Source organism: Gossypium hirsutum, chromosome A07, assembly GCF_007990345.1.
Source record: "Gossypium hirsutum isolate 1008001.06 chromosome A07, Gossypium_hirsutum_v2.1, whole genome shotgun sequence".
NCBI lineage: Eukaryota > Viridiplantae > Streptophyta > Magnoliopsida > Malvales > Malvaceae > Gossypium > Gossypium hirsutum.
The window spans coordinates 8500942-8528215 of NC_053430.1; the positions used below are offsets into that span (position 1 = coordinate 8500942).

Sequence of the window (27274 nt, forward strand, 5' to 3'; positions counted from 1 at the left end):
TAAAGTGTTAATTAGAGAAAATTCTTGGTTATTCAATCTAGGGATTAGACGTTATTAGTATTGAATAGGGATAATAACATAACTTAGGGATCTCTACAGAGCAAGTTTTATGAATAAATCGTCCGGTTCAGAGCCAAAATAACAAGTAAAGTCTAAGTGGATTTTTTCCTTAGGTATTGTCTTAAGTCAATCGATTTTTCCCAAAAGCAATTCCCCAATTCTTTTCTCTGTGCGTTCTTAGTTTAGATAATTAGTTTATTAAAATAGAACCTCTTTATTCTTAGGCTAGATAATAAAAAGACAGTCATTACTAGTACTTTTAGTTCCTTTGGGTTTGACAATCTGGTCTTGCCAAAATTATACTACTATTCGATAGGTACACTTGCCTACATCACAATAATAGTTAGTTTAAGAACGAGTAATTATAAATATCTAAAACTTATCACGAAATAACGCGATCAAGTTTTTGGCGCCGCTGCCGGGGAACTGAAATATTAGGAATGCTCAATTTTTATTACTTTATCCATTTATTTTTCTTGAAATTTAATTTAATTTTATTATTATTTATTAATTTTGTTCTTTCTCTTGGCAGGTTTTTATATTTTATAACTAGAAGAAACCCATCAGGACTATTACTTTTTGACGAAGAAATCAATCGTACAGTTCGTAGAAACCAAAGAGAAATAAGGTGAAGCTTAAGATTCACGGAGAACGAGCAAGAAAACGATACTCAACCCCCAACCGAAGAGATAGCTGAAAACCAAGGCAATCAGCTACCTCCTGCAACTGTGGTCAATGAAAATCATGCTCCACGCACTATGTATGATTATGCTAAACCTTCTTTAACAGGAACTGAATCAAGCATAGTTAGACCTGCTATAGCTGCAAATACTTTCGAATTAAAACCTAACACTATTCAAATGATACAATAACAATTTGTTCAGTTTGATGGTTTATAGGATGAGGATCCCAACGCTCATTTAGCCAACTTCTTAGAACTATGCGATACATTTAAAATTAATTGCGTTTCTGATGATGCCATACGTCTTCAGTTGTTTCCTTTTTCATTGAGGAACAAAGCTAAACAGTGGTTAAACTCGTTACCACGAGGGTCACTTACTACTTGGGAACAAATGACTGAAAAATTCTTACTAAAATATTTTTCACCGGCTAAAATAGCTAAATTACGTAATGATATCTCTTATTTTGTGCAGATGGATTTAGAAACCCTCTACGATGCATGGGAGAGATACAAGGACTTACTGAGAAGGTGCCCCCACCATGGGTTACCGCTTTGGCTCCAAGTTCAAACATTCCACAATGGTCTGAATCCTTTGACTCGGCAAATGGTTGATGCAGCTGCTGGCAGAACCACCAATAATAAAACACTTGAAGATGCCTCTGAGTTTATTGAGGAGATGTCACTGAATAACTATCAGTGGCAAGTCATGAGGACAAAGCCAACAAAACAGCGGGTGTTTATAACATCGGTTCGGTCACCATGCTCTCTAATCAGGTAGAACTCTTAAACAAAAAGATTGATGGTTTTCTTAGTTCTTCACAGGTTCACCTAGTAATGCAGTGCGAAGCAAGTAGCGGTGGAACAAGCCATCCGGAATATCAACCTTATGCCCATAACATGGATAACGAGCAACTAAACTACATGGGTAATAATCCTCGACCTCAAAAGAATCTATTTAGTAACACTTACAATGCAGGTTGGAGGAACCATCCTAATTTCTTGTGGGGAGGCCAAGGAAATCAAAGACCACAACATCCTCCAGGTTTTTAGCAACCACCGTACCAACAGGAGAAGAAGCCGAACCTAGAAGAGATGCTCTCAAAGTTTATATCAGTGTCAGAAACTCATTTCCAGAACACCGAGATAGCACTTAAGAATCAACAAGAGTCGATCCAAGGACTCGAAACTCAGATAGGTTAGCTTTCCAAATTAATCTCCAAATGACCACAAGGTAGTTTGCCAAGTAATACTGAACCCAACCCAAGGGAACAGCTCAACACGATTAATATTCAAAATGAAGAAGGATTTGTGGAGCCTGAACCAGAACCGTGGCAAGAAACTATGGTAAGTACAGGTCAAGGTGAGGTAGATCAAAATACAAACAAATCAGTAAATGTCGAATATAAACCTCGTGTACCATACCCCAACGCGACAAGGAAAGACCGCTCAGATGAACAATTTGGTAAATTCTTTAAACTCTTAAAAAATTACATATTAACTTACCGTTTATTAAAGCTCTATCGCAGATGCCAAACGCAATGAAATTCTTAAAAGAGCTTTTAGCAAATAAGCAGAAGTTAGATGAGGCATCGCATGTGGAACTAAAGCAGTGTGCTCAGCTATTCTAAAAAATAAGCTACCGGGGAGTTTTACGATTCCTTGCTTAATTGGTAGTTTAGATGTTAATAATGCATTAGCTGATTTAGGAGCTAGTATCAACGTCATGCCTTTTAAAATGTTCAAGCAACTAGGTCTCGAAAAACCCAAACAGACTAGGATGAGCATTCAATTAGCAGGTAAAATTATAAGATTTCCTAGGGGTATTATTGAAGATGTGCTAGTCAAAATCGATAAATTTATATTTCCCGTTGATTTTATTGTTTTAGACATAGAGGAGGATAGCAATACTCCCTTAATCCTAGGAAGGCCCTTTTTAGCAACTGATAAAACAATTATTGATGTTGGCACAGGTGAGCTCATGCTTCGCGTAGGGGACGAAACACTCACCCTTCAAGCTCGCAATTTTGACAACACATCGAAAGTTGAAGGTGATCGTCTAAACCATCCTATTAAAACTAACCACATGATACAACCCACTTCACAGGAGCTAAGTCTGAAGGACGTACATGAGCCATTCACAGGAGCTAAGTCTGAAGGACGTACATGAGCCATTCTCAAACATCTATTCATGAAGAACGAATGTTGTAAATAGAGGAGCCAGATGAATGGCGAACACATAAACCAAGAACACACGATAAACCGAAACTACGCCAGAACAGGCCCGATACCTCTCCAAATCAACTTAAGGTTGGTGATAAAGTCTTATTAGATGCCGCAGATCCCCACATTGCCACTACCACACCTAATGAGGAAATCCTTCTTACGGTACTCAGTATTTTTCCATTCGGTACGGTGGAGATGAGTCACCCCAAGTTTGACACTTTTAAGGTAAACAACATCCGATTAAAACCTTATTTTGATGAGATTGATAGCAGGAATGAGGAGTATAAACTCCTCAAACCACCATGACCATTCACTGAAGAGGTAAGTCGAGCTTAGACTATAAATAAGCGCTTCTCGGGAGGCAACCCAAGCACTAACAATATTAATTTCTTTAAATTTGGTATTAAACTCCTAACTTACTAATAGAAATCTTGAATATAGGTGTTTCCACAGAGACATGACTAAGCACACGGGCGTGCTTAAGGCCGTGTGAAAACAAGGCAAAAGATTTCCCAACACGGGCTACGACACTACCGTATGAACCCACACGCCCGAGGAACATGGGCGTGTACTAAATGTCAGACGCGCCCAAATTTGAAATTTGCGAATCACACGGGCTGAAATTAAACACGGGCGTGTGCCCTGGCCGTGTGGCCCAAAATCTATAAATACCCTGCACTATTCGCTTTCTTCCCTATTGAAAAACCCTAACCCTAGCCGCTGCAACTCCACACGGCCTCCCTGCCACGCCCGTGCGCCGCTTCCCACTTTATTTTTGACGCTCAATCTCTTTCCCTTAGCGTTTCTTTACTCTTTTCACTTCTATTTTACTTATTTCTAATGCTTATTATCAACATACTCTTCATATCTTTTGAACTATTTTTCATTTTTCTATCATTTAATTTACATTCTTAGGTTAGTTATCATACATTTTGTGTTAAATCAAGTTATTAGGAACACCTCATACCCATGACATTACTATGTTTATTCTCATGCTATTACCATGCCAATGTATATCATTTAATTTGCATTCCTAAGTTAATATCATACATTCCGTGTTAAATTGAGATTAGGAAAACCTCATACCCATTACATTTCTATTCTCATTCTCATTGTTATTGTTATTGTGGTTGAGTTTGCTTCATATTAATAGTATTAGTTGAAATAATTAGTTCCCAATTCATGTCTTTTATTTTTTCGAATTTATTTACCTATTATTATTATTCTTTATATTACAGGCTTTTGATGTCGTCTTCACGAGGAAAGAAAACTGCCTTACCTGCTTCAAAGAAGAGGAAGGGAACGTCCTCTTCCGTGGGTCCAACCGCAAAAATTGGTCACCTTCTCCTACAGTTCCCCCGAGGGCCCCAGGAAGAACTGTTCCAAATACTTCAAGCCCGACCTTTAATTGCGGGTCACTGCATCAACTAGGCTGCTGTAAAACAGGTTCAGTTGGCTGATTCGATTCGAGCCCTCCTAACCACTGACCCTTGGGAGCTATTCTTTGGGATTATCGAGCCAACATACCTTGAGCTCACGATGGAACTATGCTCAACATTCCATCTTTAGACCGTAATGACGAACTACGATGATCCCGGTACGGTTCAATTTCTCCGAGGCGAATTAATCTGCCAGCTAAGCGTCCCAGATTTTGGTGCTGCACTAGGCTTATATACGAAGGAGTTCAAGGAGGAGAATGAACTACATGCTCTCAGTCGCCACATACATTTCTCTCCCTCAAAGTGCTGGCACACTTTGGCCCCTGGCACAGCCTTTTACAATCCTAGCTGCTCCAAGGCATCAGTTCTCCCACCATCCCTGAGTTATATAGAGCTCTTAAGCTCATCATCACATAGGAACTAGAACTCCACCGAGAAAGGTTCTCCACGACTGCCATGTCTTGCTCGCCCACGACCATAGCTACCACTCAAAATAATATCCTTTTGGCGCATGACTTATGGACTAATTAACCTCTACGACCGCCGGAATATCCTCCTCCACTCTCGAACCGATTACTCTCCAAAACTCTAGTTCGAGGAATTCATCATACAAGAAGTTTCACTTCTCTCCCTATCTTATTTTTCTATTTTATAATACCTATCTTTGTACATTTAGGGCAATGTACATCTTAAGTGTGGAGGGCATTCATTTCATTATCAGAAAAATCCCTGAATGATTACCTTGTTCTCTTGAAAAGCTCTCATATCATATTTAGGATAAATTTTAATTGATTTATGATTTTGATTGATATGTCTTGAATTAAAATATAGGGATTTATGTATTGATTGTTTAAACTTTAAGACATTAGAAAATCAAGCATGATAAGTTGATTTTTAAGAATTTAAAATTATAGGTTGTTTCCCCAAGTCTAGGTATTACTTTGAATTGGAATTCACAAGTCTCAACATCAAAAAGCCATAATTTTGTGAGATATTTGAGCCTTTTGAGCATCTATTAATTCTTTCATGCTCACTTTTATTATTGCTTTGAGTGCGTCAGTATTGAACTGTTATTCTAGAACTTGCTTGATTATGCATGTCGAGACCACACCATTTGATTTGATATGTCAAAATGATTAAGGCACTTAGGATTAACCCACTCATGCCATGAAAAGCCTACCTTCACGATTAACCCCTAGTAAACCCCCTTGATCCTAACAAGTCATTTCTTGTATTACCCTCAATATTAACTTTTAACCCATTATTGTTGAAATCCCCTAAATTAATCCCTATTTTTGTTGAGATTTGAGTTGAATGGATTGCTTAGCTATGTTTTGTTCTTAATAGTTAGTCTATATTATTCAACTTGTTCTAAAAAAATCTATACATATTAGTAGTGATCTTCTGTTTGTAAGCTTCAGAAGTTAAATTCCATAGTCTGAGAAGAAGCCCTGTTGTACGCAAGTAATGATTAACTCTTTTTCTAGTTAAGTAATTTTTCAATTCAATCTCGATTCTAGCCCTTTCTTTCAGCTTGTGACCACACTCCCCTAACCAAGCCTCACTACAACCTTCTAAAGACCTTTTGATTGATGTATCATCTTAAATTATAGTGGTGAAGATTTGATTTTCATACAAGCCTATGGTAATGACTTTTTCATTATTGACTGTTGAGTGCTTCATTTATTGTCCTTAAACACCTCGAGTGATTTGAGTGAATCTTTAGTGAGGATGTGAAACTCTGTGATATTCTGAATCAAAGGTAATTACTTAAATGAGGGGAGACACCTATGTTTGCATAATTAAAATGTTCAACTTGAAATGTTTGAAACTTTTATGTTCTTTTAGTTGAACTCTCAATGTATGATTACTTATAGATTAATGTGAGATATTATCGATAGGAATTATAAGTTGAGAAGAATTTATTTTGATTTTGAGTTGAGAATTTTGCTTGAGGATAAGCAAATGCTTAAGTGTGGGGGTATTTGATAAACCATAAATTATACATATTTTTACCCCATGTTTAATGCATTTTATGGATGATTTCTCATTAGAATTGGTGAATTTGATGCTCCTAATGCTTTAATTTCATGTTTTATATTTAGGAAAGCATAGAAAAGCGAAAGGAATGACAGACAGGCCAAAAACGGAGAAAATGAGCCAAAGTACGAAATCAACAGGGCCTGGACCTCCTCACACGGACAGACCACATGGCCGTGTCAATTTGGCAGGCTCGAACACTGCCTGAAGTAATCGAACACGGGCGTGTGCCACGGACGTGTCCATGCCGAGTCCAAGTTGAGTCCAATTCGGAAAAAGCTAATTTTGAGGGCTTCTAGGCATTCTAATGACCATAAATACACCCTAGAGAAGGAAGAAAAGGGAGACGGAGAAGGGAGAGTAAGGAATTACTCCAAGGAAGCCGATTGATCCATCTCAGAAGCCAGATCCATCTCAGAAGCCAGATTCATCATCAAGACTGAAGATCTCTCCTCAATTTCCCTTCAGGAGTTTTGGGTTTTCTTTATGTTTTGTATTCTTTATTCTTATGAGATGTTTTCTTATTTAGTTATGAACTAAAACCCCTAAATACCTAAGGGAAATGAAACCTAAGACGAATCTTGTTATTATTTTCTGAATCGTATGATAAATATTTAACTTGTTCTTAATTATGTATTCTTAATTCTTATTTTGATATCCCAGGATACTGATTCAAGACATGCTCTTATTCAGAGGAGGAATAGACCTTGTCTAAGAGTACATTTGTCATAATTAAGCGGAGTTTATTGCACGCCTAGACATAGGGTGACAAGATTTTTCTGGATTAGGGTGAAACCTAATAAGGGGATCCATAGATTGAGTTAATGCAACCCTAGAGTGTTAATTAGAGAAAATTCTCGGTTATTCAATCTAGGGATTAGACGTTATTAGACTTGAATAGGGATAATAGCATAACTTAGGGATCTCTACGGAACAAGTTGAATGAATAACAAGTAAATTCTAGGTGGATTTTTTCCTTAGGTATTGTCTTAAGTCAATCGATTTTTCCCAAAAGCAATTCCCCAATTCTTTTCTCTGTGAGTTCTTAGTTTAGATAATTAGTTAATTAAAACAAAACCTCTTTATTCTTAGGCTAGATAATAAAAAATAGTCATTACTAGTACTTTTAGTTCCTTTAGGTTCAACAATCCAGTTTTACTAAAACTATACTACTGTTCGATAGGTGCACTTGCCTACATCGCAATAATAGTTAGTTTAAAAACGAGTAATTATAAATATTTAAAACCTATCACGAAATAACGCGATCATGTATTAAAATAGTAATGTATGATGAGCTCACCTATCCTTACTTGATGTATATGTAAAATTTGTGACTAACATGTTTGATTGGATGCATGTGTTTAGGCAATTTTGACAAATGGATGAAAAAACTTGTTGTATGCTTAGATTTAATTAACGGGATTGGTAAGTTTAGTTTTCGTTATACGAACTTACTAAACATGTAATGCTTACTCTGTTTTATTTTTCCCCTGTTTTATAGTGCTCGAAAGCTCACAAAGGTTGGAAGATCATTGGAGCATTGTCACACTATCAACTAGCTTGTCTTGGGTATATGTAATAAAATCATTTTGGTATAATGGCATATATAGGACAACTTGACCAATAGTGGTTTGAAAATGATGTTTTGTAACCTAACCATTGGAATGTCTAGTAATGGATTATTTTGGTATGATTAAGTAGGTTATTAAGACATATATTCATATGTGTTATGTTAAGTACATGTGATCAAATGATGTTAATGCCTAGTAAATCCAAGGTAAGATTGTAAACATGTATGCATGTGATGATATGTCATGTTGAATGATGGAAATCTCTTAATTTGAGTGCTTGAAATGGTTAGAATGTGTTTGTGTGTTTTGGTGTAGGAAAATGGTGAGTTTTGGGTGACAAATGAGGCTAGGAAATGGCATTATTTTGTCCACACGGAGAGACACACGGGTGTGTGTCTTGGCTGTGTGTGACACACGGCTTGTTCTATGGGCATGTGGTCTGGCCTTGTGTCCCTTGCATTTTAAAAATGAGAAACAGAATGCTTAAAATTGGGCACACGGGCAAAGACACAGGCGTGTGTCTCAGCTGTGTGGTTGACACGGCCTTGAACACGGGCGTGTTACATGGCCGTGTGAAAACTGCACCTAATTTTCAAAAATTAAATTCCCCACACGGCCTAGCACATGGGCATGTGACTTGGCCATGTGATTTCAATTTCTTCATGCCTTAAAAGTCAAAGAGTTACATGGGTTAGGGATACCGGTGTGTGTAGTACACGTCCTGACCACACGGGCATGTGAGCCCTGCAACTTTGAAAAATTTTTGAAATGTCGCAAAAAATTTTATTAGTTTCTGATTAAGTCCTGACTTGATTTTAATGCTCGTATTGGACCTCGAGGGTCCAATTAAGGGACGTTTTGAATGATCTCTGTAAATGAATAGTAAATTATAAGAATTATCTATAAAACGTTCTGAATATTTTGGTAATACTCTTAAACCTTGTTCCGACGATGGGTGTGGGTTAGGGATGTTACATGAAAGTTTAGATTAATAATGGTTTGTTTGTGATTAAAATGTGGTGTCAATGGTAGCATATTGGTTAGAAACATAGGATGGTTGATTAACTTGATTTGAGTGGTTTAAAATGCATTCCAAATTCTTATGAACATGTGTGTAAGTGTATAATTAGGTACTTAAGCAATTGGATGTGAAATGGGCAAGTTTTGGGTCATTTTTTGCACATACGGCTTGGGACACAGGATGTCACACGCCCATGTGCCCCAAATGTGTTAGGCGCAGGGTTCACAGGGGCTAGCACAAGGCCTGCAACACGACCATGTGATCCAAGTCAGTGAGTTACACGGGCGGACACACGGGTGAGCACATGGGCGTGTGGGATAACCATACAACCATGTTTGGAGCCACACGGTCTAGGCTCTGTCACATAGCTTGGACACATGGCCGTGTGACCCCTATTTTCAAAATTTTCATATTTACCCCAAATTTTTTAATTTGTATCGGATTGGTCCCTGATTGTTCCTAGACTATTTTTAAGGCCTTGTAGGCTCGATTTAAGGCCCATAAATTACATGTTTCACTTTAATTTAAATATTATATGAATATTTGATAACCAAATCGTAAATTTGATACTATGTGTACTGAATATTCTGAACTATATTGTACTACTCTGTAACCCTAATCCGACGACGGATATGAGTTAGGGTGTTACATGGATTTTATAGATCCATTTATAAAAAGGGATTTAAATGTATGGTATCTGAACTTGAACTATGCTCATTATAATTTTACTCATAATGTGAAATAAATCCATATTAGTCATCAAGGTAAGTTGAGTATCTTCCTTGAGTACTTACTAAGTCTTTATACTTAACGTGTCATTGTTTCATACGCGTAGATTCATTGAGGATTTCGTGAAGCCACATCCGATTTGGAAGTCTCCATTACCTTTGCAAATTTGAAGTGTATGTATTAATACTAAGTTCTTCTCTCTATGAGTTTGGCATGTACACAAATCTAGTGTCATTTAATAACAAGTTTTTATGATTTGGATTTAATTCCACATTAATGTTTTCAAACAAGATGAATTGGCACAATCTTTACAATAATATAACTAATTAAGACTTGCCGTGAGTTGAAATTGAGTTTGGTGAAATTAAAAAGGGTAAATTATCTAGTTGGTTACTCAACTTTTTTGGCGCTTTCATTTTGGTCACCCAAATAAAAATACTTGTAATTTAGTCATCGTCGTTATAATAATTAAATATTTTAGTCACCTAACCATTAACCCACTAATGGAGTTATAATAATTAAATACTTGTTCATCATCATCATCATTTTTTACTATTTTTTAACCCGCTATTGTTCATCATCATCTTCCCCTCCACACCACCCCCTACTTTCACCATTCTTCTTCTTCTTCCTTTGTTCCCTGCTTTTGGCTATTGTACCATCTCTTCCTCTACCCACTGCTTCCATCATCATCACGCATCAAGGGCTATCATTATAATAAATTGTTTTATTTTAACATATTAAAAATTTGATATAAAAACTTATTCAATTTTTCTATTTGAAAGAAATTCAATATTTATTAAGATATTTTTAAAAACAATTTTTATATAGAGGGGTGTATTTTAAACTCTATACATTTTTTTATCGATTTTTAATAGTTTAAACTTGTTTAGCAAATGTATACTTTATTCTAAGATGCAACAATTTATACTATTTTTAAAAAAGTTAAAATATTTTTACAATCTTTTACAATTTCTAATAAAATTGATATATATTTTATAATATTTAATTATTTTTATTTTTTTACAATTTTTAAAAATTCTAACATATTTTAAGTTTTTTTAAAACTATATATTTTTATAATTTATTTAAATTTTTGTAAATTTTTATTATGTTATATTTTTATATTTTTAGGGTTTTTTTGAATGATGATGTCATTATGACATCAAATTATGACACATGTTGAAACAGGAAAACCTTAGGGACAAAAATAGAAAAAAGAAAATCTTTAAGAATTAAAGTTAAAAAAAAGGTGTAGGGACTAATATGTGCCTTAAACCAGATTAATAAATGAGAAGGGGTAGGGGCAAAGCTAGAAAATTTTTTTAGAGGGGCCGGATAAAATTTTAATTTTTTATAGGTTATATTTTTATAATTTGTAAAGGATTAAATTGAATTTTTATAATTTTAAGAGGGCTAAAATATAATTTTATCTTTATTAATTTAAATTTTTTAAAAAATTTTAAGGGCTTAAAATATAATTTTTTATTTTAGGGGGCCGGGTATCATGCCAGCCCCCTGGCTACGCCCCTGAAGGGGGGATTTTTCTTTCGCTCATTCTTTCAAAAGTCGACGCAAAAAGCGAAGAAGGGGACAAGAATGATGGTGACTTTGTTTCTCTATTCCTATTTGGAAAATTTGCTAATAAACCCTTGGGAAATAACAGCATAAAACCTTGCTTAATAACATTATAACTAAGTCCATAACATTAACCGCATAAGTTTGTTCCTTTTACCGAATAGTCCTTGGCCCATAAAAATTACTAAAATCCCCAATTTTCACCTTTTACCCCAAATTTTTTGAAATAATTTTTTTTCCTATACAAATAAGAGGGAAAAAATTATTTAAAATTCTTCTATATCAAATCGGCATGAAATCCCATATGGATATTTTGTAGCGTTACAAATTAGATCTGGGACGTGCCTGGCGGAGAATAGGGTAAAGTGCTGATAATGTGAGGTAAGTAAACCAAACTTTGCAAATTGTCCCTCACCTACCTTTTAAGTATTGGAGGATGTTGTTGAGGTCAAACTTTGATTCTCTTCCAACTTTCTTTCTTTTTGGCAAATCTCTCAAGTCAGCATCAAATAATACATATAAAGAAAATAAAATATAGTAATATTATTTTATTAAAAGAATTTAAAAAATTCAGTAATTTAATAATGTACAACTTTAGATGTAAAAACAATGATAATGCAATCTTTGATAATGAAAACTGTAATTCTTTATATTATCATTTAATCTATTTTTTCCAATAATCTGACTTAAATTATGAGATATGATATGGTGATTGCTCACCTTACCTCTTAATTATATTAGGTGTTCGATCTTTTTTATAAGAATGAAGCATTCATAGTCAACTATTTACATAACTAAAAATTGATTGGTAAAAAAATATCTCTAATCTTACTTAATATCACTCTTAAAAAATGGAGCAATTTACTCCATGTTAATTTTAAAAAATGAGCATCTAAGATAATTAATCACAACATTAATATTTTTCGTCAATTTTATATAATTTTGATTAATATAATAATAAACTTAAACCTTTCTATATATATTTGAAGTAAATTTATTTCTTATATAAAATTTCCCTCAAAAGTTTTTCTACATTGTATCTTGGTTTTTTGTTTGTTATTTACCGTTGTTCAACCTAATGCAGTCTCTTTTTCTATGACCTGATGTGGTCCTTTTCACTTCTGTCGTTTATGGCCGACCTCGTCTTCACCGTTTTGACGGTTTGTAACCATCTTCATTACATTTTTTTAAAAACATATTTGTGTTATATCCCTTCCATGTTCATCAACGAACGAATCACAAGTTATACACGTGTTTACATTGGGAGAGTTTGTGAATCTTGAATCACAATTCATGTTATGGTAAATTTTTATAAAATTACTTTCATTAAGTGCACGTGACGTTTTAGATTAATTTATAATTTAGTTGTCCTAAGAGGTCATATTTTTTAGTTAGAACGTCATATTACTATTATTACAAAGGAACATGGTATAATTCTCCTCAATGATGAAATTAAAAAATTATTTAGAGGACTAGAGATGAATCATAAATTATTAGGGATGAAAGTGTATATTTATTATTATACTAACATGTAATTTCATATAAATTTAAGGGACTAAACGGCAATCTACCATTTGGGCCTAAGGTCACTGCTTGTCCCTTTATCTTCATCCTTGAATCCATTGTCAACAAGCTTAGTACACGTAGATTCCTTGATCCCCATAAACTTCTTCACAACACCTGAAAAAAGACTAAGACACTCAACTTCCTCTTCACTAATTCATCCAATACCTATCTCTCTCAAGAGTGAACCACCACCTCCTCGTTATTTGAATTTAAAAAATTACTGGACTCCAAATAATAGAAATCAAACAATATGAGAGTTTGTTAGCGAGGGAGATAACGTGAGCGTGTTAAAAAGATGAAACTAACTACAAGTTTATGGGTAGGCAGATAAGAAAAGGAAAGTAGAAGCAAGGAAGGAGGCAGGCAAGACAAGGCAAGGCATGTGAGAATTAGAGGTCTACAATCTCTGCCCACCCTTTATGCCTGAAACCACGCGGATCTGGAAGTATCGAAATCATGGCTCACAATTTTCCTCTTATTTAATATACATGTCTATAGATCACATGTGAATGCATTGCTGATCCTTTCTCATTCTCTCTGCTACATCCAACCAACCAAATGCAACAATATTTAGATTATCTTTCATCCGTGCCTAATAAAAATATAAATTATTTTTTATATAGTTTATGGTCTATTTATGTAGATCATGCATGTCAAGTTTGATGTAAATTTAATAATTCTAATTATTTGTTTTATGTAAAAAATATTTAACCATTTAATATATTAATATATAAAGTATTTTAGATCGATATGATAGGGATATCAAATTGGTTTGAAAATTTATATGCATGACAAGCATAATTATATTGATATATTCCATGATTAGATCGTTATAATATTAATAAAATAAATAGTTACGAAGTTTGTAAAAATACTTTAGTTTTTACATTGTGTAACTGAGATCCTTCTCCTACATATTTAATTATTTTTAAATGAGTTAAAAATGATTTTTTTAAGTTGATGGTTTAAAAGTTCTTTTAAGGGAAAGTATTTGATATACTTTTAAGAAAATTTTTAAATTCCACAAGCAGGGTCTAATAATCTTTTACTATAATAATTTTGAAAAATATCCTAAAAATGTACAATAAAATATTAAAAAATAAATATATAAAAAGAGAGACATATGATAATTTTTTAATACTGTTTATGAAATAATAAAAAAATATATTGTCAATGTATCAAATAGTAATATTTCTGATAATTAGTAGTTTTTATTAAAATATAAAAATTTGAACATGTCTAATAATCTTTTACTATAATAATTTTGATTTTTGCTCTCTTTTTTTTAGTATTTTATTTAACTAAGCTGGTGTCTTTATTTCGTAACACTAATGTTGGTCACACTTTTTTATACTATAATGGTTTATGACACACTAGGTGGAAAATTTTAGGTTAAATTATGCTATTAGTCTTTAATTTTATGAAAGTTGTGGATTTAATCCATATACTTTAATTAAGTCATTTTTAGTCATTATACTTTTTCGAAAATTGAAATTTTAGTCCTTACCAAGCAATAATTGTTAAATTAATTAAGTTTTTCTATTTCCATAATCTAATGTGGAAAACATATTATCGTATGTGTAATGCTATGTTAACTTATTTTTTTCACATATTACTCACTAAAAATCCAACTAATGGATTAACGATTGTCAGTTGCATTAAGATTGAAATTTCAAAACTCGAAAAATATAGGGACTTAGAATGATCCATTTGGAAAATATTGGCTAAACTTACACTGTACACATACTATAGGACTAGTTATTGATTTAACAAATTTGATTTAACTGCTATTGTTTGGGTCATGACTAAAATTTGAAAATTTGAAAAGTACAGGGACTAAAAGTGTTCAATTGAAAAAGTACAAAGACAAATTAATCAAATACAAGCTGGGACTAATAGTAGAATTTAACCAAAATTTTATATATCAAATTGATAGAAAAAATTTATATAAAAATTAAATGTGACTTTAGTTGAAATAGTAAAAATCATAATGTCTTGGGTTCAGATTTTATAATGCCAATCCTATGTATGTATTTTTTTTTTAGATTTATTCAAACATAAAAAGATATAAATACCATCAAAATAATATTTGTTGCTTTGTAAAAGGAATGAACTTTTGGTAATTTTACAACTGAGTTGGGACTTAGTTTATGGGTGAAACCAATTATAAGAGCTCGAAATTTCCCAATGTCAAAAAATTCATAAGGTTTCGAAATAACAAATCCAAGCTGTTTTGGAAGTTAAATTGTGAGGTTTTTTTCAAGAATGGGTATTGAGTTTTTTAAAAACTCGTTACAATTGAATTTTCATTACTAAATAGACTTAAATTGATTGGAATTTAGAAATTATAATTTTGATGTATGGACTATTTTGTAAAAAATGTCAAATTTTGAAGGTTAAATGTCTTAAGAGTTGAGATGTGATTTTGAGACATGTAAGGGGTTAAATGGGTAGTTTGACCAAATGCATGTGAGCAAATAAACCATTAGCTTATATCCGAATGAGGGAAGAGTATGAGATTTCACTTTTCATGTAAACATTTCTAAAACAATCAATCAAGTTCTCTCAACTCTCCGATTCATTTTCTTTGATTCCTGATCAAATTTGTATGAATTGTAATTCATTCCTCTTTATTGTAAGTATTAAAAACTTGATATAATCACTTTATTCTTATATTTCTTCATTTCTCGTTAACTTTGAGTAAAGTGAGAGAACTTGATATTTATGTTTTCCTAATGATGATAAGTTAAATTTTGAGTGTTTTTAAGTTTAGAATCACATTTGAACGTGAAAATTCAGATTTGGTAAGGAATTTTGAGTGAGGCTTAGAGTGTATCTAAGTTTTAATTATATAAATAGATTTCAATTTAGGTAAGGTTAGTTTAGATTTCTTGAGAGTTTAGTTAAATGTTAGAAAAAGTGAAGTTGAGGTTTCACTTTATTGAATGATTATTCATAGTAGATTCAAGTGTTTTAATGGCTAGTAAGTTTGATATAGTAGCAATTAATCCATTGAGACATAGTACTCTAGTAAACAAAGTATGCAAGAATAGTCCTTTAAAAATACATTGTTATGAATTTCTTGCCAATATTATATCATTCATATTCTATGAAATTTTCTTGATACTTGGAATGGATTGGTTAACAAAGCATCAAGCTTTATCTTGATTGCAAGTTGAAAATAATTATTCTTAGAAATTCAGATGGTATTGAAGTTGAAGTGATAAGTGATAAACTTGTTGTTCTTTCTAATGTTGTTGCTTTGTTAACTCGAATGATGATAAGAAAAGGGTGTTAGGCATACTTAGGCTATACCCTTAATATTAGAATGAAAAATCTTAAATTCGAAAAGATACCTATAGTATGAAAGTATCGTGATGTATTCTTTGAAGAATTTCTAAGTTTACGACTTGAAAGAGAAGTTGAGTTTACCATTGAAGTGTTACCTGACACTACACCAATATTCATTGCTCCTTATTGAATGACACTTATAAAATTAAAAGAGTTGAAGATTCGGTTGCAAGAGTTGTTAAATCAAGGGTTTGGGTGTCCTAATGTATCATTTTGAGGTGCCCCAACTTTATTCGTGAAGAAGAAAGATGGATCCTTAAGATTAAATATTGATTACCAGCAGTTAAACAAAGTAATAGTGAAGAACAAATATCCATTTTCAAGGATTGATGATTTGTTTGATCAATTAAAAGAAATAAGTGTATTTTTCAAAGATTTATTTCAAATTGAGATATTATCAACTTCAAGCGAAGGAATCAGATGTGTCTAAAATTGCATTTCAAACAAGGTATAGTCATTATGAGTTTTTAGTGATGCCATTTGGACTTACTAATGCAGTTATTGCTTTTATGGATCTGATGAATCATATATCTCAATCTTGTTTGGATTAGTTTATAGTGATGTTTATTGAGGATATTTTAGTGTATTCAAAGAATTCAAAGAATGAGGAAGAACATAATAGACACTTGAGAATTGTGCTATAGACTTTGAAAGAAAAGTAATTTTATCGTAAGCTTGGTCAATATGAATTTTGATTGAAAGAAGTTTCTTTTCATGAACATATTATATCAACTAAAAGTATTTGAGTCAATCATTAAAAAGTTGTATATATCCTAGAATGAAGACAATTGAAAAATGTAACTGATGTTTGAAGTTTTTTAGGATTAGTTGGTTATTATAGGCAGTTTCTGAAGAGATTTTCTATGATTGCCTTACCATTGACCAAGATACTTTAGAAGAATGTTAAGTTTGAGTGGATTGAAGAACATTAACAAAACTTTGAGAGATTGAAGAAAGCACTTCAAAAGCTCCAATGTTAACATCACCAAAATTGAGAAAGGAGTATGTCATTTACAGTGATGCATCTTATAGTGGACTTAGATGTGTGTTGACACAAGATGGAAAGGCAATTGCTTATGTTTCTCGATAGTTAGAACTACATGAGAAAAATCATCATACACAAGATTTATAGTTGACAACTATTGTATTTGCTTTAAAAATTTGGAGACATTATCTATATAGTGAGATTTGTTATATTTATACTAATCACCAATGTCTGAAGTATTTTCTCAACCAAAAGAGTTGAATTTAAGACAAAAAAGATGGATTGAGTTACTAGAAGACTATGATTGTATCATTGACTATCATCTAGAGAAGACAAATGTAGTAGTTGATGCATTAAGTAGAAAGTCATTTTCAAATAAAATTTAAAGTTTGAATTGAAGATTAAATGTTAGTAATTGGTCAAGAATATTGATATAATCATTTTTTTCTATGTGTAACTTTGAAAGCAATGAACACAAGTCTAGAGTACTAAAATGTATGATGATTTGAAGCTCTACTATTGGTGAACTAGAAATAAGTGAAATATAATAGAAATAAGTGAATGCAAGTCGAGAAATTAAACAATTAATTCAAGTAATTTCTTAAGAACTATTTTTAAATAGGTAAATTATGAATTTAAGTTAAACCTTAGAATTGTATACATGTAGGTGTTGGAAGATATCCTAAAAAAACTATATCATTGAATTTGAAGGAAGTTGGGAGAAATATATTCTATTGGTTGAATTTGTCTACAATAATAGTTACCAGTCAAGCATAAAAATGACACCTTATGAAGCATTTTACGGTAAAAAGTAGAACTCCAATAAGCAAAATAGAATTAAGCAAAAGCAAATTAGTAGTTTCAGATTTAATTAAAGAAATTAGAAAGAAAATGAAGTTGATCAAAGATCATTTGAAGATGGCCTTTGATAGATAGAAATCAGGCACAAATCTTTAAAAAAAGACGTTGAATATAATGTGAGAGACAAAGTGTTCTTAACAGTGTCTTTGTGGAAGAAAGTTCATTGATTTGGCAAGAAAGGTAAGTTAAATCTAAGATTTATTAGACCATATGAAATATTTGAACGAATAGGTTCAGTGACATATTAGTTGGCCTTCCTACTAAAACTACAGAAAATATATTAGTATCAAAGACTGTCATCAGAAATGATATGTTGAAACTTACTAAACCAGGGCTTTTTTTTATTAAAATAACTTAAAAATATTAATTATTTAACAAAATGAACTGAAAAAAATTAAGAAAATGACCCAATTTCTACAGTATTTGTCGTTGTCGCCACTATGTCAAGCGGCACTAACTTATTTTTCCCTCAATCATGCTTTAATTATTAACTTCTAAAAAACAATTTTTAGGGGTGTCGCTTGACATAGTGGCGACACTGGACTTAAATGTGATTAGATAAAACGTTCAGGGATCTGACGAAGCAATTATCTTTTTTTAGATTGGCTGAGAAAAAAAAGGGTGTCCATCACCAAATTAAATTATTTTTCAACTTTTGGTTTATTTGCATGTTAGGTCCCGTTCTCTTTTGAAATTAAATTTAAATAGCCCTTAAAATATAAGAATAACAAAAATAAATCCTTGTCAATTTTTTTAAAAAACAATAAAATTATAAAACTGTATAAAAGTCTCATTTAAATTATTCACATATATCCCTCAAAAAATTTTCTCAAATTTATTTAAATTTAAACATTTTCAATTCATTTCCTAGCATATTTGAATTTTTTTTTGGTGTAAAGTATATTTGAAAATTTAACGATTTATTTAATTAAATCATCTGGATCAATCAAACTGATAAATGGATGATATGACCGATTCGACCATTAATTTAATTTTAAAGACAATAAATTAAATACATAGGAGGGGAAATTAATTCAACATGATTGGTAGATAAATAATAAATAAAATATATGATAAGGTTGATGGCTGAGGCTAGCACAAAGAAAATGATAAATGAACAAACATGCGGTTGGAATTCAAATAAAATCGAAAAATTATTTTATGAATTATTTTTATCATATTATTTATGGTTCGTCCAATTAAAAAAATATATCATCTTTAGTTCAAAAGTTTAATCTAAATATACATATAATGTAAAAAAATGATATATTACTTTTTAATTAAATGAAACTATAAATAATATGATGAAAATGATACTAGAATATTTTCTTAATAAAATCGGACACCAAATTTGCCTAATACGACTACCGTGGCCAAACAAGGTTGGCCTATAAGTAAATTTGGTAATCTTAAAAGCGTATTATGCCTTTTATTCTTTTTATGTAAATTATAAAAATACAAATAAAATTAAATAATTAAAATATTAAACAGACATATTTAATGTTAAATATGTTGTATTATTCCATATTTATATTTATATTCTATAATATATATATAAGTATAAATTTAACAAACTATTAAGCTAACCACTATAATTCCTATTTTTCATTATATTATTGAATTTATCATTTTAAATAATTTTTATAGTTTATAAGATTTATCACATTTATAATAGTTTTAATTTTATTAAAATAACTACTTAAAAAATTAGCTAATAAAAAAGTTATCATACTTATAAATAAAAAATTTGATTCTATTAAAAGATTGTTACTAAATAAATTTATATAATAAAAAAATAAAATATTATATCAAATTATTTTATATTAAAATTGTTATGTTTTTATAAACCAAAAAGAAAAAAAAAGATTATAATAGTTTTGTTTTAAATAGTAAATTTTAATTATTTATATAATAGCTAACTTTAGATTTTATATATACAATTTTATAAGTAATATTTTTAATAATTTATATATTATCTACAAATTATTAAGAAAAATAAATAAAATTTGAATCAACATATAAAAAAAATTATAATTTTTACAAATGTTTTAATAATAATTAGAAAATTTTTATTAGCATATATTTGAAATATCAAAATAATTGTATATGTTGATTTTTTCAATTAGTTATTATTTTATTTTGGTGAAAAATTAATTATTATTTTAAATAATGTTGTGTTGCATTAATCACATGAAAAAAAACTAAAAAATATTTAAATTTTTATTACAATATTTGAAAGATTAAATAAATTAATATATTTGGGTTCTATTCAACAATTAAATTATTAGAAATCATTTATTATTGCCTAAGGTTCTAAGTGTTACAAATTAATTGAATACCGATTCAATTTATTGTAAAGTAATAAATAAATATAATTATGGGAGCATTTTGGGTAAAAGTACTAGGGAGATCTATGTTTTGAGTAATAAATTGCACTTTACCCCTCAAAAAAGGATAAATTAGTCTCTTTATATTAAACTAAAGAGTAAATTAATTTTTTTTAATTTAATTCATTTGTACTATTTAAAATTGACATGATTCATAGAATAATTAGACAATGACACGTAGTGTGTCATGTGTACATCATATAAATATACAATTATTAGTTTTTAAAAGTATATATAGATGAAATTTTTAACGAAAAAATTAATTTACTCTTTGATCTAATAGATAATATTTAATTTGTTAATTTTTAAGTAAAGATACAAAATACAATCCGCTGCTTTATTTTCGCGGAAGGATTTTGTTTTTATTTTTATTTTTATATATGAATCAATTTAAACCTAAAAAGAATAATGACATGGGATTGAATTAAAAGCGGAGGAATCATTGATTTGAAAACATTAATTTTTTTCATAATTTATTCACTTTCTAGTGTCTGGAAACAGGAAAGAGACCACTAAAATCTATCAAATATATATACATGGACGGTATTGATTGTAGTTGGTACGCGTGGCGTTAGGCCAAAGGAGAGCTGATGTGGCAAAAAAGCGCAGAGGAGGTGTGGTGGACCCCACTTCAGCTCATCAAAGACGTCCTTTATGTCACAAGCACTTGGCCAGCCGTCTTTGTCTCTCTCACTCTCTCCCTCCGTGATATTTTCCCCCCATTTCTTTTTTCCCCTTTTATTCCATCCCCCATTTTATCCCCAGCAAGTGTATGCACGCGCTATCATTAGTGGGACAGAGAATCAGAGACAAGAAACAAGCGGGAACGTGAAGCAATCGCGTGTGAAAGTAAAAATCATAAAATATCTGGAAAATGCCTACATTTATCATTTATCCATTCATCATCACTCAATATCTTCCACAAAAAATATATTTTTAAAAAATAGAAAAGACAGTGTAAGTAAAAGATGCCGCGTGTCGAGGGACCCGAGAGTTCTCAGCCACAAGACTCTAAGCACTTCTCGAATTTTCCATGGAAATGAAAAAATAAAGAAAATAAAAAAAATGTATCTTACGTGTCACCTTCCCTGCTTTTATACCCAATAAGACCAATAACAAAAAAAAAAAACCTTATGTTGCCCTTTCCTTTTTGCTTTCATTCTCTCTGTAATCTATCTTCTAATTTCGAGTCTTCCTTGAATTTTCTTTGCCCTTTTTTGCTTTTAAAGTACACCAGTACCACTAATTATTTTTTTCCTTCATTTTCACTGGGGATTTCTCTGCCACAAGTCGAGATTTCATTTCCAAGTAATTTGTTTTCCTTCTTTACTGGTACGTTTGTGGCTGATCTGCTTCCGTTTGTGGATAATATTTCATTTGCCTTGATATTTTTAATGATATTTTTTTCACTGATTCATTGGCGAGAAGAGAAGTTCTTCTTCTTCTTCTTCTTCTTCTTCTTTTTTGTAAATTTCTTGTTAAGTTTGAAAGAAAATTTCTGAGTGGTGGTTGAGCAAGTTGACTTAGTTGGATTATTAAAGGTTCTTATTGTTATTGTTATGTATAGAGAGATTAAATGTACTAAAGAGTGGTTGTTTTGGTTTTGCGGAGTTGCAGGGGTTATTCTAGTATTCACTTCGCAAGATTTGAAGCAAAATCTTTTTCCGTGTGATGGCTACTCAGGTATATAGAAATAGAAACCTGTTTTGTTGTTTATATGGCTTCTACTTGCACGTGTTTTGTATTATGGATTCTAGTTGATTAATTAGATAAGACGCTACAATTTGCAGTGTAAATCCTTAAGTATAATTTGGCTTGCAGGGTAAACTGAAATCGGTGGAATTTTCCTCTTTTATCTTTCAATCCTAGATAGATTTGCATATTAAGACTTGTTTTTTATATTGGGAATGGGATGGTGGAGGATTCAAATCCATTTCTTTGAGCCAAATGCTCTGCTCAGGTGTAATTAGTTGTCATCAATGTGATTGCTTAACTTCGGAACTGCTCCATGTTTTATGGATTATTGCAAGTTTTGGAATCCCATGCTTTTCCTGTTCTTCTGAATGGTGTGTTTTCTTCTTATGCGTAAATATATATTTGTGGAAGGGAATATGGTTCAATGTGAATTATCATAGGTTTTAGTACAAACAGTTGTTACTTGAAAGTGAGATCTTTCCTAGTTTAATTGCTATTGGAAATTCTGATGTAGGACCAAATTGAAGACAAAACATCGCCCAATGCTTTTAAATCTGGCATATGTCCCCAATCTAAGACATTGAACCAGTTGCAGGAGTTATACACATTTAATCATGATCACACACCCAAGGTTCCGTTATTCGTGTTACCTGTTTAATTATACTTTCCTTTCAAGACTGCTTCCAACATATTATTGTTAATCTTTTCATGGCTATATGCTCATATCTCTCATTTATTTCTTTCCTGTTAAAATAGGCTAGAAAACCCTACACTATAACTAAACAGAGGGAGAAATGGACTGAGGAAGAGCATCAGAGGTTTCTTGAAGCTTTAAGGTTGTATGGTCGTGGCTGGCGCCAAATAGAAGGTAAGTGCACAATGAGTTGAACTGATTTACTTATCTTTGCCATGTTCACTATGGTTTGAACAGTTTAAGTTACTCTTATTTTCATGCAGAGCATATAGGCACCAAATCTGCAGTTCAAATTCGAAGCCATGCTCAAAAGTTTTTCTCCAAGGTTCATTGCTTTGAGTTCATTACAAGATTTCCTTGATTAAGTAAATGTATTATATCTTTTATTACCAAGATTTACTTGATTAAGAAAATGCTTTGTATGTTTTATTACCTTGCAATGTGTATAGTCATAGGCAGGTTCTCCAAGTCAATCCGTTTCTCATATGCATACTTTCTGATTGTGGTTCTAGGTTGCCCGAGAGTCAAATGGTGGCTTTGATGGTTCCATTAAACCAATAGTGATACCGCCTCCTCGACCTAAAAGAAAGCCAGTACATCCATATCCCCGCAAATCTGTCGATTTGGTCAAAGGAAAATCACCATCATCTCAACCAGAGAGATCTCCATCCCCCAACCAATTTTTCAGAGAACAAGATAACAAATCACCAACGTCAGTTTTATCTGATGCAGTGGGGTCTTCTGCCTTGGAGCAACAGAAAGGATGTTCTTCCCCAACATCTTGTACTACAAATTTGCAGTCAATCAATACATCCCCTGTTGAAAAGGAAACTGACTATGCAACCTCTAACTTAGCTGCTGAGGAAGAGAAACCCTCTTTGTCATCTGTGAAAATATTTGGTCAATCAGATGCGGAGAACATTCTGTCCATGGTAAAATTATAGTGTTAAATCTCTGCCTTTATTTTGTAAACTACTATTGCTAACCTTTATGACTCTAATTTCTTTTTCTGTCATGTATGATCCAGAACCTCAATACAGATTTCAAGGACTTTGTTTTTGGTGAAGGCAATGCAGCACCTGTTATACCTTCCACTAGTTTTAAGCTTTTCGGGAAAACAGTTCAGGTGAAAGATTCCCCTAAACCTTCCATAAATGCAGAAAATTTTGAGTCACAAGCATCTAAGACCAGTCGAGATGATGTTGATGCTGTCAATAAAATGCTAGTTCAGGCATTTCCTTCAACACACTTAGACACGAGTTTGTCACTCAGTACAGTTATTGATAATTGGAATGCAGTGCCTTCTAGATCTAACTTATCTACCAGTGATGCTCCTCTGCCATGGTGGGCCTTTTACAAAGGTGTACCCTTTTGTTACATTACTTCATTTAATCAAACCCGCTCGGATTCTAGTGTTGGAGAGAGGATGAAAGAGAAAGAAATTCTAAATGAAGGATCCTGTAGTGGTTCAAATACTGGTTCTGTTAGTCATGTAAGTAGGAGGGTTTCGGATTGCGTTGATTCCGAAAGCCAACGTCCTTGTCTTGAGGGAAAAATGTCTCTCCAAAGATGTACTAAGGGGTTTGTGCCATACAAAAGATGTTTAGCAGAAAGAGATATGACATCATCTGTTGTGTCTGAAGGGCAGGAGACACACAGAGCCCGAGTATGCTCATAGTAGCTGGCCGGCTATGTTGTTCCGATAGTGAAATGTCAAAAAGCTTTTAAGATAGTTTAGATAGTGGGAGGATGACAAATAATCATTTGAGATGTTCCTTTCCAAAGATTATATTTTTAGGCAAAAAGCTTGAATGGGTTGTAGACTATTTTTAACTGCTGCTGTATATCGGGGCCCTTCAGGTGACACATTTGAGGCGGAGGAGCTGCTGGCTTGATTCTATACGCCTATGTTTGGAGAGTTGAAACTCTGTTTTTTTTGCAACTTGAGGCGTCATGTGTATATGCATGTCATGAATGGTAACTTGTTTTGCAGCAATTTTTGTATCTTTACATTATTAATGATTCCCGAATTAATTTTTTCCCTTTCTGTCATCTTACAACAACATAAATGTTAATCAGTTCTTTATGCATGGTTCATCAATATTAATGATATGAGCTTTAGTCTATCATTTTTATCCCCCTTTTGAAGTTTGACGCAACTACTACCAGTCTACAACTATTCAAATTGTCCAATTCAAACCAGCTTCCCTATTACTTCTTAAGCTTCACGGTAGTTTCAACTTTACGAATTGAAAAGCGTAGTTTACCATGTTAGATGGACATGATCTCCAAGGCCATCTTGATGGCATCAAACTCGCTCCACTAAAACATGTTGAAGGCAATAAACCACCGAAACAAATCTTGCTTACCGCATTTGATTTTGTCAAGATCGATTCATCCAGCAAGCCATGATAGCTTCTGTTGATAGCCCAATTGCCTCGATAATTGTTGTTGCTTGATACTCTACAAAAAGCATGGGCTCTTTTGTATATTCTATAAGCAAACAAAGGTCGCATACGAATCTACAACATCTGTGACCAACTTATTAAAGTTACAAAGTAAGCCAAGAGTGTTGTAGATTATTTATGAAGAACTTACAACTAAAATAGTGGTATAGGTCCAGAATATCGAAAAGTTTACTAATATTTGAGCCTATTCAACACCAATCAAATATGAATAACTTTTTCAAAAACTTCTTGTTGATGAACTCTTTCTCCAACAATAGGAGAAATAAATGTCTTCTCCTATCAGTGCCATCATTTTACAACACAATACAAATCCTTCTCAATATTCTCACAATACTCGTCGCAACAATTTGCTCAATCTTTTATCGCCATAATTTTTTCATCATCAACAAGTTCCTTGCCGCACACAAGTTCCCACTAATGCTCAATCCCATGTTAGTGCCAATTTTGTGATAAATATGGTCAAACTATATTTTGTATCGCTCCAAGTCTTATAATCCTTAGGATGCCAAAGCCAATTTTGCATCTCACAATGCAAATTGTGCTCCATCTTAGATTCTGGATATTGGCACTTCTCATCATTTCACTGCGGATCCTTAATCTCTTCACAATGCTAATGAATATAAAGGCAATGAAGAAAATACTATAAGAGATGATAATATTATTCCTATTCACCACAATGGTAATGTGCAAGCATTAATTCTTCTTTTAAACTTATCAATATATGCACCTTCAATTAAACAATCTCTCGTTTTTGTTTCCTAATTTTGTAAGAAGAACCAAACATATATTAATTTTTTTCCCTTTCATTTTTTGGTGAAGTATCTAATTTCAAGAATGCAATTGATGTCCTCCAAGTAACAATGGACACTATATGTAGCCTAACTTTACCCCTCCTCGGTAATATTTTGCTACAAACAAGAGCTCCATTTCCCCTTGGAATTAAAGACTGAGTCACCCAATTCTCACACTTTTTTTTATTTTAAATAAAAATTCTTTACACTTATCTACATAAAAAAGAATTATTTTTGTAATGTTTGCTCCTCAAATAAAAGTCTTAAATTTACATTTTTTATCAAAATACATTACAAAATGGTTAATCTCTCAAATGAATTTTTAGCGATTTATGAGGATCATCTCCTGTGCTTTTGGTTGATAAACAAATTTACTATTGTATTTTTGTATATCAAAACACCAAATATATTTGGTTATAAACACTCAAAAATAAAAATGAAGTTTAGTCAATTTTTTTACAAATTTCATCATTCGGTAGAAAAAAAAATTCAAAGCAAATGTTTTATCTTTTTATACCGACAGTAAAAGGGAGTTGTAACACCCTGAAAATTTCTACAGTAAGATATTATCCTTAATATAGTAAAATAAGGAAATAAAGTGACAAGAAGAGGAAAATTGAGTTATGTCACTAGGAAGTATATTATGACTTATTGATTCAAGAAAGGACTAAATTGTAAAAGTGAGAAAAGTTTTGTGGCCCAAGAGTAAATACTCAAAACTTGAGGGATTAAAGTATAAATATGAAAAAGTTGAAGCACTAATAGTGCAAATATATTAAGGGTGGAATGATATAGAAACCAAGGAAAATGGATGAATTAGGACCAAATTGAATAGGTGAAGAATTATGAGGGACTAAATAGCAATTTTACCAAATTAAGTGATGACTCAAGGATGGAATTTTAAAAGGTCACGAAGGGAAAAATGGTCAATTGTAAGAGAGAGAAATTTAGAAAGTAATGATGATGTTGATGATATTTTATAATTATTTAATTAGAAAAATATTATTTTATTAATATTTAATAAGATATTTTTTATTATTTTATTATTTTATTTAGTACATATATATATGTGTGTGTATGGAAAGAAAAAAAAAAGGGAACAACACCATCCATTTCCATGCATCCCACGTTAG

At 32.0% G+C, this 27274-nt stretch overlaps 1 protein-coding gene and 1 non-coding gene across 5 annotated transcripts; one reads left to right on the forward strand and one right to left on the reverse strand.

The window, feature by feature from the left end:
* Positions 1–1181: 1181 nt before the first annotated feature.
* Positions 1182–1288, reverse strand: LOC121204022 (small nucleolar RNA R71). The gene has a single exon (XR_005898950.1). It is a non-coding gene; the product is annotated as a small nucleolar RNA R71 (small nucleolar RNA).
* A 20324-nt stretch (positions 1289–21612) lies between these two features.
* On the forward strand, positions 21613–24921 carry LOC107926642 (protein REVEILLE 2). 4 transcript variants are annotated; one of them, XM_041117476.1, is made up of 7 exons: positions 21613–21825; positions 22111–22176; positions 22703–22819; positions 22945–23056; positions 23146–23207; positions 23395–23814; positions 23910–24921. In XM_041117476.1, the coding sequence occupies exons 2-7, from the start codon at positions 22165–22167 to the stop codon at positions 24558–24560; spliced, it is 1374 nt and encodes a 457-aa protein (XP_040973410.1). In that variant the 5' UTR covers positions 21613–21825; positions 22111–22164; the 3' UTR covers positions 24561–24921. The 4 variants fall into 4 exon arrangements, with proteins under 4 accessions (XP_040973410.1, XP_040973411.1, XP_040973412.1 ...); XM_041117477.1 differs by having other exon boundaries at positions 21613–21801; XM_041117478.1 differs by lacking the exon at positions 22703–22819.
* The last annotated feature ends 2353 nt before the right edge of the window (positions 24922–27274 follow it).